Here is a 16,815-nt window from a genome sequence, read left to right on the forward strand (position 1 = left end):
CCAAGCCCCCTGCTACGGGCAGGGACAACTTTCACTACGTCAGGTTGCTCAGAGCCCCGTTCAGCCTGACCTTGAACGCCTCCAAGGATTGGGCATCCACAACTTCTCTGGGAAACCTGTTCCAGTGTCTCACCACCCTCATCATAAAAAATTTCTTCCTTATGCCCAGTCCAAACCTACCCTCTTCCAGTTTAAAACCGTTGCCCCTTGTCCTGTAACTACAGGTCTTGGTAAAAAGTCTCTCTCTGTCTTTCTTATAAGCCCCCTTTAAGTACTGAAGGGCCGCAATAAGGTCTCTCCGGAGCCTTCTCTTCTCCCCGCTGAACAACCCCAACTCTCTCAGCCGCGCTTCACAGGGGAGGTGTTCTAGCCCTGTGATCATTTTTGTGGCCTTCCTCTGGACCCGCTCCAACAGGTCCATGTCTTTCTTCTACTGGGGACCCCAGAGCTGGATGTAGTACTCCAGGTGGGGTCTCATGAGAGTAGAGTGGGTCCTGTACTGAGCTCTCTGTTTAGGAGGGAGAGTGCACAACATGTATTCTGGTTCTCGGCTGCATTCCTTTGATTATCGGGAACATTAGGGGTTTTTTCATCCTCGTGCCTCTGCCCAGCTTAGACAGATACTGAAGCAGATATGGGAAGTCATGCTTTTGCTGCTGTTGGAGCTCGTCCTTCAGCTGCAGAGAATGCACTCAGCGGGACCCGTGGTGTGCAATGGGAGTGGGGCTTGGTTTTGTGGCACTGTCATTTCAGGCGCTGTTTGGGCGCAGCTGTGCAGACTTTCTTCCCTTTCTTCTCTTGCGTTGCCCCTGTGGCCATTGCTGCCACTCACCTGCAGTTCTGGCTGTAGGAAGCTTTGGAGGTTTTCCCTGGCAGGGTCTGGGGAAAGGCTTCAGACCACGGGTTGCCCCTTGCCATGGGCCAAAGGTCTGGGCAGCTGGGTTCTCCCAGTATTCCCATGAGCGTTGTTCTCCAGCTTACCCTGCACTGCTGGGAAGCAAGCCGATGTTTTGGCAGCAGTGTGAGACCCCCTAACATCCCAGTGAATCTCCCTCTCTGACAGTACACCATTTTTTCCTCTCTTTCCTTCTGAACATGAAGGAGTTTGCCTGTCCTTACCCTAATTTGAATTAATTTTATTTGAAGGATTGTCCTTGTGGACTGTGTGGACAGAAGCAGCATATCTTTCTTCCTCCTGTCCTCCGGCATTATGACTGCACTCTTATTGCAATGCTTCTCCATCTACCATATGTCTCTTACATCATGCTGCAACAGCACAAACAGGTGGCTCTGAGGCTGGCCTCTGAGTGTCATGAACAATTTATAAAATGCTAATCAAAAACTATTTTAAAGGAAGCTGCACTAGGGCCCATAATGAAAACTGGCTTGGTCATGTGAGAAGGAAAAAGCAGAAAAGTGAATTTGGGATTCCTAGCATGCCAAAATAGCCTGTGGGTGAGTAGTCTTAAAGGCCTGGGAGTTAGGTATGGAATACAGATTGCTCCAGCAACTGCTCAATTTCAGTAGAATCAAATGACTCTGAGCATAATCAATGCTGGTATGAACATGCCACATGAAGTAGCACAGGGAACCGTGGTGTATCCATAGAATATACCATGACAGCAATACAGAATCAACCGAAGAGTTCACTGATCAACTCAATGAATTCCCCTGGATTTAGGACCGCTGAAATCTTCTCTGCAGTATAAAGTTTTAAGACTACAGACAGCTGTTCCATCCAACAATGATCATTGATAAAGTGTTTACATCAGTGTCTCCCATGCAAGATGTAGGACATTTTAAAAATAATTCCTCTGTTATGCAAAAGCCATTAATAAGTGTTTCTGCTTTATTCCCACCTAATACTCTATGCTTAGGTTTGTAAAAGTTCATTGCTTATCAGACAATGAAATGAAGTTAATTTACCTACTTAAAATAAAATACTGTGTTTTCTCCTTGTATTAAAGAGAGTACACCACCTGCATCAGGAATACCGACAAAGACAAGTACTACAGTTATTCCTTCAGCTACCCCACTGCAAACAACTAGAACGACGGAAATACAAAGTACAGTGTCTACCATGGGCACCACTATTCAACAGTCAACACCATCCGTATCAACAAGCCCAGTGGCATCCACCACCTCTGGAGGCACTGAAACAGAATCGACCCCCAAGACCACCACTTCGGGCCCCACCTCCGCAGGACCCCCTCCCCAGAGCACCACAATCCTAACGGAAACCCCTAGCCATGAGACCACTACCACCACAACTGGGAGCCCTCCGACACAATCTCCTACCACCACCGTCAGCACCACAAGCTCAGGACCATCCTCCCCAGAGCCTACAGCCAGCACTACCGTATCACTGCCATCGTTATCAACAAGCCCAGTGGCATCCACCACCTCTGGAGGCACTGAAACAGAATCGACCCCCAAGACCACCACCTCGGGCCCCACCTCCTCAGGACCCCCTCCACAGAGCACCACAATACTAACGGAAACCCCTAGCCATGAGACCACTACCACCACAACTGGGAGCCCTCCGACACGATCTCCTACCACCACCGTCAGCACCACAAGCTCAGGACCATCCTCCCCAGAGCCTACAGCCAACACTACTGTATCACTGCCATCGTTATCAACAAGCCCAGTGGCATCCACCACCTCTGGAGGCACTGAAACAGAATCGACCCCCAAGACCACCACTTCGGGCCCCTCCTCCTCAGGACCCCCTCCCCAGAGCACCACAATCCTAACGGAAACCCCTAGCCATGAGACCACTACCACCACAACTGGGAGCCCTCCGACACAATCTCCTACCACCACCGTCAGCACCACAAGCTCAGGACCATCCTCCCCAGAGCCTACAGCCAGCACTACTGGATCACTGCCATCGGTATCAACAAGCCCAGTGGCATCCACCACCTCTGGAGTCACTGAAAAAGGATCGACCACCAAGACCCCCACTTCGGGCCCCACCTCCGCAGGACCCCCTCCCCAGAGCACCACAATCCTAACGGAAACCCCTAGCCATGAGACCACTACCACCACAACTGGGAGCCCTCCGACACGATCTCCTACCACCACCGTCAGCACCACAAGCTCAGGACCATCCTCCCCAGAGCCTACAGCCAACACTACTGTATCACTGCCATCGGTATCAACAAGCCCAGTGGCATCCACCACCTCTGGAGTCACTGAAACAGGATCGACCACCAAGACCCCCACTTCGGGCCCCACCTCCTCAGGACCCCCTCCACAGAGCACCACAATAGTAACGGAAACACCTAGCCATGAGACCACTACCACCACAACTGGGAGCCCTCCGACACGATCTCCTACCACCACCGTCAGCACCACAAGCTCAGGACCATCCTCCCCAGAGCCTACAGCCAGCACTACCGTATCACTGCCATCGTTATCAACAAGCCCAGTGGCATCCACCACCTCTGGAGTCACTGAAACAGGATCGACCACCAAGACCACCACTTCGGGCCCCACCTCCGCAGGACCCCCTCCCCAGAGCACCACAATAGTAACGGAAACACCTAGCCATGAGACCACTACCACCACAACTGGGAGCCCTCCGACACGATCTCCTACCACCACCGTCAGCACCACAAGCTCAGGACCATCCTCCCCAGAGCCTACAGCCAACACTACTGTATCACTGCCATCGTTATCAACAAGCCCAGTGGCATCCACCACCTCTGGAGGCACTGAAACAGAATCGACCCCCAAGACCACCACTTCGGGCCCCTCCTCCTCAGGACCCCCTCCACAGAGCACCACAATAGTAACGGAAACACCTAGCCATGAGACCACTACCACCACAACTGGGAGCCCTCCGACACAATCTCCTACCACCACCGTCAGCACCACAAGCTCAGGACCATCCTCCCCAGAGCCTACAGCCAGCACTACCGTATCACTGCCATCGGTATCAACAAGCCCAGTGGCATCCACCACCTCTGGAGGCACTGAAACAGAATCGACCCCCAAGACCACCACTTCGGGCCCCACCTCCGCAGGACCCCCTCCCCAGAGCACCACAATCCTAACGGAAACCCCTAGCCATGAGACCACTACCACCACAACTGGGAGCCCTCCGACACAATCTCCTACCACCACCGTCAGCACCACAAGCTCAGGACCATCCTCCCCAGAGCCTACAGCCAACACTACTGTATCACTGCCATCGGTATCAACAAGCCCAGTGGCATCCACCACCTCTGGAGTCACTGAAAAAGGGTCGACCACCAAGACCCCCACTTCGGGCCCCACCTCCTCAGGACCCCCTCCCCAGAGCACCACAATCCTAACGGAAACCCCTAGCCATGAGACCACTACCACCACAACTGGGAGCCCTCCGACACGATCTCCTACCACCACCGTCAGCACCACAAGCTCAGGACCATCCTCCCCAGAGCCTACAGCCAGCACTACTGTATCTCTGCCACTGAAACAGGATCGACCACCAAGACCCCCACTTCGGGCCCCACCTCCTCAGGACCCCCTCCCCAGAGCACCACAATCCTAACGGAAACCCCTAGCCATGAGACCACTACCACCACAACTGGGAGCCCTCCGACACAATCTCCTACCACCACCGTCAGCACCACAAGCTCAGGACCATCCTCCCCAGAGCCTACAGCCAGCACTACTGTATCTCTGCCACTGAAACAGGATCGACCACCAAGACCACCACTTCGGGCCCCACCTCCGCAGGACCCCCTCCCCAGAGCACCACAATCCTAACGGAAACCCCTAGCCATGAGACCACTACCACCACAACTGGGAGCCCTCCGACACAATCTCCTACCACCACCGTCAGCACCACAAGCTCAGGACCATCCTCCCCAGAGCCTACAGCCAGCACTACCGTATCACTGCCATCGTTATCAACAAGCCCAGTGGCATCCACCACCTCTGGAGTCACTGAAAAAGGGTCGACCACCAAGACCACCACTTCGGGCCCCACCTCCTCAGGACCCCCTCCCCAGAGCACCACAATACTAACGGAAACCCCTAGCCATGAGACCACTACCACCACAACTGGGAGCCCTCCGACACGATCTCCTACCACCACCGTCAGCACCACAAGCTCAGGACCATCCTCCCCAGAGCCTACAGCCAGCACTACTGTATGACTGCCATCGGTATCAACAAGCCCAGTGGCATCCACCACCTCTGGAGTCACTGAAAAAGGGTCGACCACCAAGACCACCACTTCGGGCCCCTCCTCCTCAGGACCCCCTCCCCAGAGCACCACAATACTAACGGAAACAGGTAGCTCAATGACAACAACTGCAACTCGCACTACTCCAACAAGACCAAGTGCCAGCACCACCATGACTTCAGGACCATCCTCCCCAGAGCCTACAGCCAGCACTACTGTATCTCTGCCATCAGCATCAACCAGTCCCATGTCAGTCACCACTTCTGGTACAACTCCAACAGAATCTTTTACCACCACTTCAGGAACAACCTCTAGTAATTTTACCACAGTCACTGCAACCACCACCACCACCACCTCCGGAATTGTTTCCTCTGGCTCAACTAGTACTTCTTGGCCAACTGCAACATCAAGTGCAGTCACCATTCCAGGAAGTTCTATGTACAGTACAGTTACTCCACTCAGTGCTTCAGGTTCAACTACAAGTCTACCACCAACGACTCCTGGAAGGAATTGTTCTATTTTACCTAATGAATCTCATGTGGTAAGTAGATTTCATGAGGTTTTTAACATTGTTCTTTGGATGGATACTAGGCACATAATTTCAATGTTAGTAACATACAGAGTATGTATTAATCTGGATAGAAAAGGAATTATCATTCCATTCTATTTCTTTCTGTTTTCTTGGGTATCAGCCTGACTTCCAATGATATTTAATTTTATAGCTTATATGCTGCTATTAGTGCTTCAAGGATAGTTTTAAAAAGGCTTTCTTCAAGGAGTTAAATCACAGCATTGTAGGAAAGCTTTGATGAAGAGGTAACCAAGGGCTAAGTGGTGCTAAACTATCTTTTTCTGTTTCTGCTTTTGAATAGGTCCAGAGTGGGCAAAAGTTGTTTGTGTGTTTACAGTGCAGCCCAACAAGAAACCACAGGGCTGACCTAGTCTGAGTTTGGAATGAGTCATACTTGGTCATAGTCCTGTTTCGGAAGAGGACTGTGAAACAGGTCACCACATTCAAATGCTCATGAAATTTGACTCAGAGTTCTGAGTTTTTCAGAACCCTCCACCTCTGACACAGACAAGCTAATGTCTTGTACCTTTCTAAAGCCTCCTCACAGCTTAGATGTCTACCAACTTGCTCTGTAGATCTGCAGGGATAAAAATTATACATGGCTGAAAAACTGGTGGAAGATAGAAAAAATGCATACAATCACAATGCATTCATGCAATCACCTTAGACATTACTCCCCATATATCTGGTGTTCACTGTAGCTTTAGCTGTTAATCTGTTCTAGGCATTCATGGAAGGGGATTGATCATATATTGATCAATTATATTGATCAGTGTCTTTCACTGTTGATTAGAGAGGGAGTCTGGGTGATGAGGTAAGATCTGACATCTAACTTTTAGATAGCTGAAACTAAAAAAGGCAATTCACACTTCAGGTTATGGGCTTGTGTCCTGGTTTCGGCAGGGATAGAGTTAATTTCCTTCCTAGTAGCTGGCACAGTGCTGTGTTTTGGATTTAGGATGAGAACAAAGTTGATAATGCACGCATGTTTTAGTTGTTGCTAGGTAATGCTTACACTAGCCAAGGACTTTTTAGTTTCCCATGCTCTACCAACTGAGAAGGCTGGAGGTGCACAAGAAGCTGGGAGGGGGCACAGCGAAACTGACCAAAGAAACATTCCATACCATGTGACGTCATGCTCAGTACATAAACTGGGGAAAGCTGGCCGGGGGGGCCACTGCTCAGGGACTGGGTGGGCATCAGTCAGCGGGTGGTGAGCAATTGTACTGTGCATCACTTGCTTTGTGTATTATTATTATTATTATTATTATTATTATTACTATTATTATTATATTTCAATTATTAAACTGTTTTTATCTCAACCCACAAGTTTTTCTCACTTGTGCTCTTCCAATTCTCTCCCCCATCCCACCGGGGGGGGGAGTGAGCGAACGGCTGTGTGGTGCTCAGTTGCCAACTGAGGTTAAACCACGACAGCTTGACTTTTATAAATAATGCTTTTCACCTAGCAGCTCTCAGTAGTGCTAGCTCATCTTGCAGGCCTTGATGGTGCTGACTGCTGCACTTCCTTCCCATTTTCGGACTTCTGGTGGGGAAAAAATTGTCAATAAACATATGGTGTTTTAAAACTCTGTAAAAGTTATTTAGGCATAACTGTTGGCAGTCTGACTGTTCATAAGGTTTCTCTCTCTCTTCCCCCCCCCCTCTTTCTAAACACAGCCAGGTGAGTCATGGTGGCTCTGTAACTGCACTAAGGCAATATGTATAGAAGACAATATAATCCAGGTGGTTCCCATAATCTGTAATCCACCTCCTAAACCTACATGTGCCAATGGGCTTTCTCCTGTGCAAGTCATTGATGAGGATGGATGCTGTTGGCACTGGGAGTGTGATTGTAAGTATATATTTTGTTGAATAATTTATCTCCTGTGGGAACAATACTAGTGACAAGGGCAAAAATATTTATCAGGGGACAAGTATCACACAAGGCTGTGACCCTCAGATTTCTAGTGTTGGTTTGTTTGGAGTGCTTCATTGATTCTTTTTAGCTAATCAGGGGCTTTTACTTAATTTGCCATCATTTCTACATAACTATTGTGTTAGTAGAATAAATTGGTCTCCCAAGGCAGGATTTAAATGTCCAGATGCAGACTTCTATAGGCTAGAAGCCTACATATAAGTTACTTGTTCAGACTATCGGTAAAGGTATAACTATGGTGCAGTCAATCCTATTCTCAGTTGTCTACCAGAAATAAGTCAGATGAACTGTGCCCTGAAAGTGCTTGTTTTTCTCTATTATTGATAAGTTCTAGATAAGAAGCTCACGCATTGACATATACACTTTAAAAATTTAAATGCTTAAAGTTAGATGAGGTGAATCCCACATTTACAGATTTTGTTTATAGTCTGATCTGATTCTGTATATTGCCATAAGAAGCTAACCTAGCTGTATGTTTTTGTAGGCTACTGCACTGGCTGGGGAGACCCACATTACATGACTTTTGATGGACTGTACTACAGCTATCAAGGGAATTGTACATACGTCCTTGTGGAAGAGATTTATAAGAAAGTTGACAACTTCGGTGTCTACATTGATAACTACCATTGTGATACACGGGATGTAGTCTCCTGTCCTCGAACGCTCATTGTGAGACACGAGACTCAGGAAGTGCGCATAGCAACAGTCAAACCAAATACTCTACAAGTAAAGGTATTGGAGAATGTTACCTTTGATTTCTTGATTAAAATATTAATACAACATTAACCTGATAATTGTATTCACAATGTTAGGAAAAAAAATTAAAAAGAAATCTGTGTTTTAGATTTAATACCAGTTTGGATTATAAAATAGGACTACTTTGAAGGGCTACTTTTTTGACTCTGAATATAAATTTCTACAGCTTCTTCCCTTTTTATCTCAAATATTTGCAGTGCCTTATCTCTTCTAAATACACAAACGTGGACAAATTGCTAAGAGTTAAGGATATAAAATAAATTCATTTATAATTAATATTAATGTAACAAAGGAAAAGAATAAATGTTGAATGGGAGGATACAACATAAAATAGACATAACAATAAAGTACTGGGCTTAAGCATTTTTAAAAAGTACCATTACTAGCTTTGATTGGTGTCACCTTTTTAATTTTTCAGAATAGGGGCTCTTACGTGTTTATTTCATTGATAAATATGATGCCCCAGCTTTGGGGCTTCAAAATTGGGTGAGAAGTGTTTGGTTTTGGGCTTTTGTGGGGTTTGTTTGGATTATTTTTGTACATTATTTTGTGGGAATATTAGAAGTTATGTCGCAGCATATTGTTGAAAATTTGCAACATTTAGACCTCTTTTTTTTTTCTCCAAAGCAGGGAAATCTACCATTGCTGAGTAAAAGTAGTAGTGTTAGTTCCATAGGTATATCATGGCTACTGTATTTAAATAAATAATAAAGATTTTGGCTTATTTCTTTCATTTAATTTTCCTACAAGCATGTTCCCTTTATGCCAAGAAAGCCAAAACTGTGTGCACTAAGAATTTGGGAGAATTTTATATTGCAGTTTCACGGGGTGTCCTCAGTGCCATAGTCACTCTAATAAATCTCTTGAGTGTTAGAATTTAGCTGGTTTAAACTCTGAATTTTAGCCTAGTTTATCAGTGGCTGATAGGCCTTTTCTTTGGCTCAGAAAAGAAAAGTTTGACTTTCCAGTAACATAAAAGGAAACTCAGGGATACTTGTTACAAAATAAAACCACATTATTTGCATTTACATTCTATCTCCAATACCAAGTAATGAATAGTCAATTATTTTCTGAAGTCAAACTAAATATTCTCTATAATTCTCTGTAATAATCTCTTTTCTGTTTTCTTTTATTTATTAGGTGACAGTAAACAAACAGGCAGTGGCTTTGCCTTATAAAAAATTTGGCTTGAGCATCTATGAGTCAGGCATAAATCGTGTAGTGGAAATTCCTGAACTAAAAATGAATGTGACTTACAATGGCTTGTCCTTTTCTATCAGAATGCCCTACAGACTGTTTGGCAACAACACTCATGGACAGTGTGGTAAGGCTTACTCTAGTAATTTTTGTACTCTCAGAAAACCACAAACAGGTAAATGACAGCCCTGTCACAAAGATGAATGGAATTTGATAACAAATCTGTGAGTAAATTCTTTCTCCCCTTGCCAATTTTAGGTACTTGCAATAACAACACGGCAGATGACTGCATGTTGCCGAATGGTAACATTGCAGAAAACTGTGAAACCATGGCAGATCATTGGCAAGTTGTTGATCCCTCCAAACCACAGTGCTCTCCAGGCCTAATTCCTACAAAAGCACCTAGCACAACCCCGATGCAGCCTTGCAAAGAATCTTCCATCTGCAAGCTTCTTTTGGGAAGGTAGGTATTCCTCTGGGGTTTATAAGCCTTTGATCTTCAAATTAAGTGGCAATTTTAGGATTCATTTCTCAATAAAATGTGTTTCTAACTATTGCTCCATTCCTTGTAGCTTTTGTGGGTTGCTTCCATTCCTTTTACTGTTTCTAGATGTCATTCTTTGCTGATAGTTTGCTTCCAACCCTCTGGCTGCTACATTAACCTTTCTTGATGTTTGCTTGCTCTTCTATGCTCTCTGCCCTCCACTGTCCTATGCTTTCGCCTTTTCCCACACTCACTTAGCAGAAAACAGAATAACTAATAATGATAAATGTTTATGTTTCTAGTCTGTTCGAGCCATGCCATGGCTTTGTCCGGCCTGAAAAGTACTATGCAGCCTGTGTTTTTGATAGCTGTGTAGTTCCCAACTTAGACCTGGAATGCTCAAGTCTGCAGGTCTATGCTGCCACCTGTGCTGATCAAAGTGTATGCATTGACTGGAGAAGTCATACCAATGGTGTTTGCTGTAAGTATTTGGCCATTTATCCTGAACTATTAGGGAAGCTTATATGGAACTGTTTTGGCAATAATGTCCTGATAGTAAATCATATTGCTTTCTGAGCAATGAAGACACCAATAAATCACACCAGTTTCTTTCCTTAAGCCATTTTACAGGTAACATTTTTAACAATGGAAATGATAAATGAGCCTGCAAAAATATACATCTATTGACTGTGCCAGAAACATCTGTACCAGTACTTTTTGTACACAGGCAGTTTTGTGTTTTGCAGACATCAGCAGATCACTCTGTATTTAGTGACATATGCATTCATTTTCAGCTGTAGTAAGAAGAGGGCAGAGGGCAGGAATACACTCCTCTTTGAGAACTTGTGCAAAAGAGACCGAAATTATGAAAAAAATTGTAATCAAGATGTAGACTCTTGGCTTTATCTCCTTAATGTAAAGTATGGTGCTATATCTCTACAGCTAAATTGCATAAAATAATTCCATTCAGACACATGAGTCTGATATCTGTGTTTTTTTTTTTCTCTTTGCTTCTCAAGATTGTCAAAGATACATAGGAAAATGAATAGTCAGTGTTTAATTTCTTGGCATAAGGTCTTGGGGCTTTTCTGTGATATTGTTACTGAGCTCTTCCTCCTTCTTATTCTCCCATTCCAGCTTATAAATGCCCCTCAGATAAAGAATACAGAGCATGTGGTCCTATTAAAGAGATAACCTGCAAATCAAGGTAAATAATTCCTTCACTGTTAGTTATAGTTCATACAACTGTTCGGTCATATCTAATGCATAGGTGGATGAGAGAAATCAACCTCCTGTCATGTCTTAAACTGACTGTCAAATTTGGTACCACTGTTCTCTTGATCCTAAATCTGGGTGCCTGTACTGTTTATGTTGTTTGGCTATAGCAAACATAAACATTGTCAATCCCTAAAATGCAAATGTGCAGATCATTTGCCACTGTATCTTCAGTGAAAGGTTATTTGGCATAATCTTCCTCTGTGTGCCTATGACAGTAATGGTGTTCCTCTGAACATTTTGTCTCATACAGTCAACAAAATGAAACTTCAACTAAACAAATGGAAGGCTGTTTCTGTCCTAATGGAACAATGCTGTATGACTCTGGTGTGGATGTCTGTGTGAAAACTTGTGGTGAGTTTTACTGCTTCACTCGAATGCATGTTTGTTTCCTCTTTGTTGTCTCCTTCTCATGTGTGCAACATAGATCTGACTGTATGCAATACTCATACAACATATAGTAGAGATGTCTACCATTATATGAGTGGTAATGGAAATTTAATTTGATATTTTCACAGGCTGTCTTGGATTGGATAAGATACCAAGAGAGGTATGCTGCCATGTGCTTTTGTATTTCAAGCAGAGGCTCGGGTTGGGGAGAGGAGAGTGGTCTCCACTGGTGCAGTCTTGTTTTGTGGTCTCCCAACTTTTCATTCCTGTTTTTACTTCTGTTCTTTTCAATTGGCAACCATGCAATCACTCACTTTATTTTCTTTAATGACAGTTTGGGGAAAAGTTTACAGTAGACTGTCAGGACTGTATTTGCCTGGAAGGTGGAAATGGCATTGTATGTGAGCCTCATGAATGTGCCAAACAAAATAAGACCAGTTGTGATGGAGAAGGCTTCTATGAGGTCAATGAAGTTAATTCTGAAGACTCCTGCTGCCCCATTGTCACCTGCAGTGAGTTTATACTTTTGTTTCTAGTCTTTTTATACCTTTTAAGAATAGAAAGGAAAAGAGAACTGAACTAGTTTAGCACCAGAGACCTGCAGCAGCGAGTCACAAAATAGTATCTTTCCTCATGCTTTTTAAAATCAGCTTGCCCAGTGTTAGGGAAAATACATTTTAATATTGCAATGATTCAACATAACTGAATTTACAATTATGGGACTCAATGTAACTGAATCTATTGTTCTTGAGTTCAGGACCACATTTTATTCAAGTAAAATGCAGATAGATTATGGAATTCTATGTGGGTTTTCATTTTGCGGCAGTTGCCTACAACCTTGGAGAGAGTAACAGTTGTCCCCTACTTCTCTGCAAAAAACTGTAATACTTTTTTAACACTTGGTAATTACATAGTAGAAAAAGTTTCACAAACTAGTGCAGCCCCCCAATCCAGTCCCTGGATTCACTAGGAAATATGTGTTCTCTTTCTGCAATTCATTTCTTTGGAGAGGATCTGGACTGTTTCCTAGCAATGGAAAGTCTATCCTAAATGCTTTGATAGATGCCTATTTCTAGTAGCCGTGATTTAGTGTACTTTCTGGCTTATTCCTTTTTTTTTCAGAATGCAATACAAGCCTGTGCACAACTAAAGTCCCCAAGTGTACAGTGGGATTTGAAGTTCATTCTCATATTCCCAGTGGTCAGTGCTGTCCTGTGTACCAGTGTGGTAAGTCCCTTGGAAATCTATTACAATGATTAGCATTATATATTACACAATTTAGCATCACACTTAGTAAGACTGTATGCAATAACCTATTGAAAGAGATAATGAACACAGTCAGATTCTACAAAGTGGTTACTATTAACATTGGTTACTACTGCCATGCTTATGATGAACAACTACAAAATCAGATATAGCTCAGGTGGCTCAGGTTCAATTTTCCTGGTTGTAAGTACGTGCAAGAACAGCTACAGAATTAACTGGGACTGTGGCCTCAGCTTAATTTAGCAAAATGTCCCTGTAAGAATCCCCAGTAGAAGATAGCTTTACAAAGTCTGCTTTGTTCTTGGTAATTGAAACAAGGAACTACTTGTACCCATTAAGTGGACATTCTTGGCTATGAACTGGACTGCCTATGTTGGACCAAATCTTCCTCCCTTTTTGCACACGCAGTTTTTGTTCTTATACTTTATATATGTCATATCTGCTACCCGAAATGGGGAATAACCAATGTATTTGACCATATGCATTGTGATTCATTGTGGAAAAAATGAGTTTGACTAGAGTGGGGTGAAGACCTTTTTTTTTTTCACCTTATGTAACCACCTAACTACTTTCTTGTTAACAGTTCCCAAGAGGGTTTGTGTACATCAGAATGCTGAGTTCTTGGTAAGTTCATATTTCAACAGTCTTCTGAAAATGCTTAGAAGACCAGTTAGTACACTTTATCAGAAGCACTATGAGGAGGTTTATCTAGTACAATCGATATATTAGAAATTTTCAAATTCCTTTCAGGAGTTCATCAATTTCACAAAGCCTAAATCTTTTCTGAAAAGGTTGCTGTGTATGAAAGAGACTGAGGAGTTGTTTGTATGTCAGTATCAGAGAGAGATTTGGGTTTAAAGTTAAGTGTGCATGCATTTTAGAAAGTCAGTCCACATTTACTGTCAGCACATTATTTCAGTTTTAAGACTCTGTTTTCAAAAACGAAAAGATTTGTAAATAAGTATTATTCTAAACAGACTTAGATTCCTAATAAATTCTGTTTGGTCTAGTAATTGTTTTATTGCAGATATTTATATGACACCTGTCCTTTTAATGTCTGAGTTTATCATTGCTATATAGGACTTCAATAAAGACACACGTTAAATTAAATTCAGTATTTAAAATGTTGTCTTCATAAATGGCCAGCCAAATAGCTATCCAGTAGCATTTATGATCATTTCCGTTTCCATTGCTTGGTTTACACATTTTTTGGAAATTAAGAAATGTCTGTCACACATGTCATATCTCATTAATATATGAGCCTTTTTTTCCTTAAAATTTATAGCCTAATTCCTCGGTCTTTGTTGATAAGTGTCAGAATTGTTTCTGCACTAACGAAGTTAACGTCAGCACTCAACTGAATATCATCTCATGTGAACATATTCCATGCAACACATATTGTGAACCAGTAAGTGACAACTTAAAACAAAGAAAAAAAAAAACAAACAAAATACACATGTACATGAAAAGCAGTTTGATCAATGAGTGGTACAAGCAAAAGACAGGGAGCAGAAACCCAGAGTCCAACTCCAGCATAGATACCAACTGTCCTTGAGCAATCTATTGCGTGAAGCTTGACTGTGTAACTTACAGTATTCAGTTCACATTGGGAGGATTAGCTGGGAAATTTCTGTAGAGCACTTAATGGAGTGATATTTAATTATTAGGCATATTTATTATAGCGCTTTAATTTATTCCATCTATAGTCTGCTTTTATTACTTGTCTTCCATTGGGTTGGAACACAGAAAGGCACCAATCTAGAGTGCACTTCAAAGCATAATCAATTAATGGGTTAGTATGTTTTCATTTATTTCTCAAAAATGCATCTATCATAGTGCTTTCATTTTTAATTAATTTTAATATCTAGGGATATGAACATCAACCAGTGAAAGGTGAATGTTGTGGAAGATGTGTGCAGACTAAGTGTGTTATACATACAGCAAACAATTCTGACCTCATCTTGAGTGTAAGTATGCTTTACATCTTACGTCTCTACCAAGTTTGTAAAGTTCCCCCTTTCAGAGAGGGAACCTCTCCTTCTCAGAGATAAGGCTTAGTGGAAGTCTGCACCTGAAAGGTCAGAGGCTCACCTAAAGCAAAGCCTATCTACAATTTTTTGGCCTGAAGGAAGGACTCATGAAATAAAATTTTCTGGAAGGCTTTTCCTGGAATGACAAATCCAATACCATTGGAAGGGTTTTTCTTGTGATGTCTGGAAGCTTGGGCTTTTCTGTATTATTTGATTTCTGTGTACTGAAAAACACTAGTAAAGCCTGCATGTGAAACAATTTTATTGCCCCTGTAGGGTGAAAGTTTAGGATTGTTCTTAATTACCATATAACAGTTTAGCTTTCCCTAGGCAAAATCCATTGGCATGGATGTTTTTGTTAATAATTCTAATGTACTCTGCATACTTTAGACAGATTTTTCTTTTCCAAGGGAAACCCCATGTAAAACTGAAGATTCTCTCCACATATGGCATGCTGCAATACGTGTAATAATCTGTATCCGAAACAGCTGTTAACCTAAAAGTAATTGACTGGGAAACAAGAGGAAAGTCATTGTCAGAGGACAGGAAAATTTTTGTCTGAACTCCCTTCAGCTTTCCTTATTACATTTTGTATTTTGCTTGCAGCCTGGAGAGTTTAAAAGTGATCCTTACAACAACTGCACCATTTATAGCTGTGTAAATATCCATAACCAACTTCTCTCTTCCACATCTGAGATTACCTGCCCAGCATTCAATGAGGAGAACTGCAAACCTGTAAGTAAATATGAAAAACTTACCCTCTACTCAATGCATGGATTACTTCAGTTTAGTTCAGCCACCTAACTAGCAACAAAAGTCAAATTAAGCTCTGATGACCTTTCACCAAAGTTTTTCAGTCCCAAGGGCAAAAGTTTCTGCTGCATCCATGCACAGACCTATAGATTGTATAAAATAACATATCTGGGTGAGAGTTCAAGGCTTATAACTGGCAGCTGTCTCTCAGTAGCCAAAACACTGGTCAGCACTGAGATGCAAAGTCCTCACTGACTGCTTTGTGCAGGGTCCTGTCTGAACAAGAACCATGTTTTCTTGAATGTTACAGAAACAGAAGCTGTTCAGTCAGTAGGCTGCCAGTAACACCATGCATACTCCCCATTCAAATATAGAAGTCTCTGAGAAAACATTTTTTGGAATTGTTTCTGAGGAAAAATTTCATGATGTTAACTGTAGACTTCCTTCAAAACATTTTCTTTATTTCCGCAGTCCTTTGTAAATTGATAGATTTCAAGTCTGGAAGAGACCATTATCTTTGTTTATTCAGATCAATGCTACAGTTTTCACTGGTTATTTCCAGCCATTGAGGAATTGTTCTCCTCAGGTATTGGCCTAAAAGCCTCTTTAATACAGGGAAAGAAAATAATATTATTTTTCCTGTTTCTTTGTTCTTTTAGGGAACTATTACATTCTTACCTAACGGTTGTTGCAAAACCTGTAAGTATGCCGGTGTACCTGAATCAACAATACTGAGAATGAATTTTATTCTTAAATCAATCCATTTTCCAGCCATAGAGGCTGATATGTTTGTATTTAAATAGATACTTTAATATTTATGTTTGTTATTCCAAGCATTCACTGTCCGATCTCTCTGGGAAAGTCTAAACTGAAGCAGGAATTCCACTTAAGACAATTCTTTGAGTGCACTAGTGAAGCCCAGAGAGTGCTGAACTGCGAGGAACTTCTGGAGCTATTTCACTGAAAGTATTTTTT

The 16,815-nt window shown here is 42.8% G+C and overlaps 1 protein-coding gene across 1 annotated transcript in view; it reads left to right on the forward strand.

Annotated features, from left to right (window-relative positions):
* Positions 1-16,815, forward strand: part of MUC2 (mucin 2, oligomeric mucus/gel-forming) — a 60,037-nt gene that overhangs the window by 41,518 nt on the left and 1,704 nt on the right. The window contains exons 32-50 of the mRNA XM_009328587.1: positions 1,968-4,495; positions 4,617-5,144; positions 5,265-5,720; positions 7,431-7,605; positions 8,174-8,421; positions 9,586-9,769; positions 9,901-10,105; positions 10,429-10,607; positions 10,854-10,856; positions 11,264-11,333; positions 11,655-11,755; positions 11,920-11,951; positions 12,126-12,303; positions 12,914-13,018; positions 13,641-13,681; positions 14,343-14,465; positions 14,926-15,024; positions 15,694-15,822; positions 16,500-16,542. Of these exons, the coding sequence (XP_009326862.1) occupies positions 1,968-4,495; positions 4,617-5,144; positions 5,265-5,720; positions 7,431-7,605; positions 8,174-8,421; positions 9,586-9,769; positions 9,901-10,105; positions 10,429-10,607; positions 10,854-10,856; positions 11,264-11,333; positions 11,655-11,755; positions 11,920-11,951; positions 12,126-12,303; positions 12,914-13,018; positions 13,641-13,681; positions 14,343-14,465; positions 14,926-15,024; positions 15,694-15,822; positions 16,500-16,542 (5,427 nt within the window). The remainder of the gene's footprint in view (positions 1-1,967; positions 4,496-4,616; positions 5,145-5,264; positions 5,721-7,430; positions 7,606-8,173; positions 8,422-9,585; positions 9,770-9,900; positions 10,106-10,428; positions 10,608-10,853; positions 10,857-11,263; positions 11,334-11,654; positions 11,756-11,919; positions 11,952-12,125; positions 12,304-12,913; positions 13,019-13,640; positions 13,682-14,342; positions 14,466-14,925; positions 15,025-15,693; positions 15,823-16,499; positions 16,543-16,815) is intronic.

This window comes from Pygoscelis adeliae, unplaced genomic scaffold, assembly GCF_000699105.1.
Source record: "Pygoscelis adeliae isolate BGI_AS28 unplaced genomic scaffold, ASM69910v1 Scaffold166, whole genome shotgun sequence".
Classification (NCBI taxonomy): Eukaryota; Metazoa; Chordata; class Aves; order Sphenisciformes; family Spheniscidae; genus Pygoscelis; species Pygoscelis adeliae.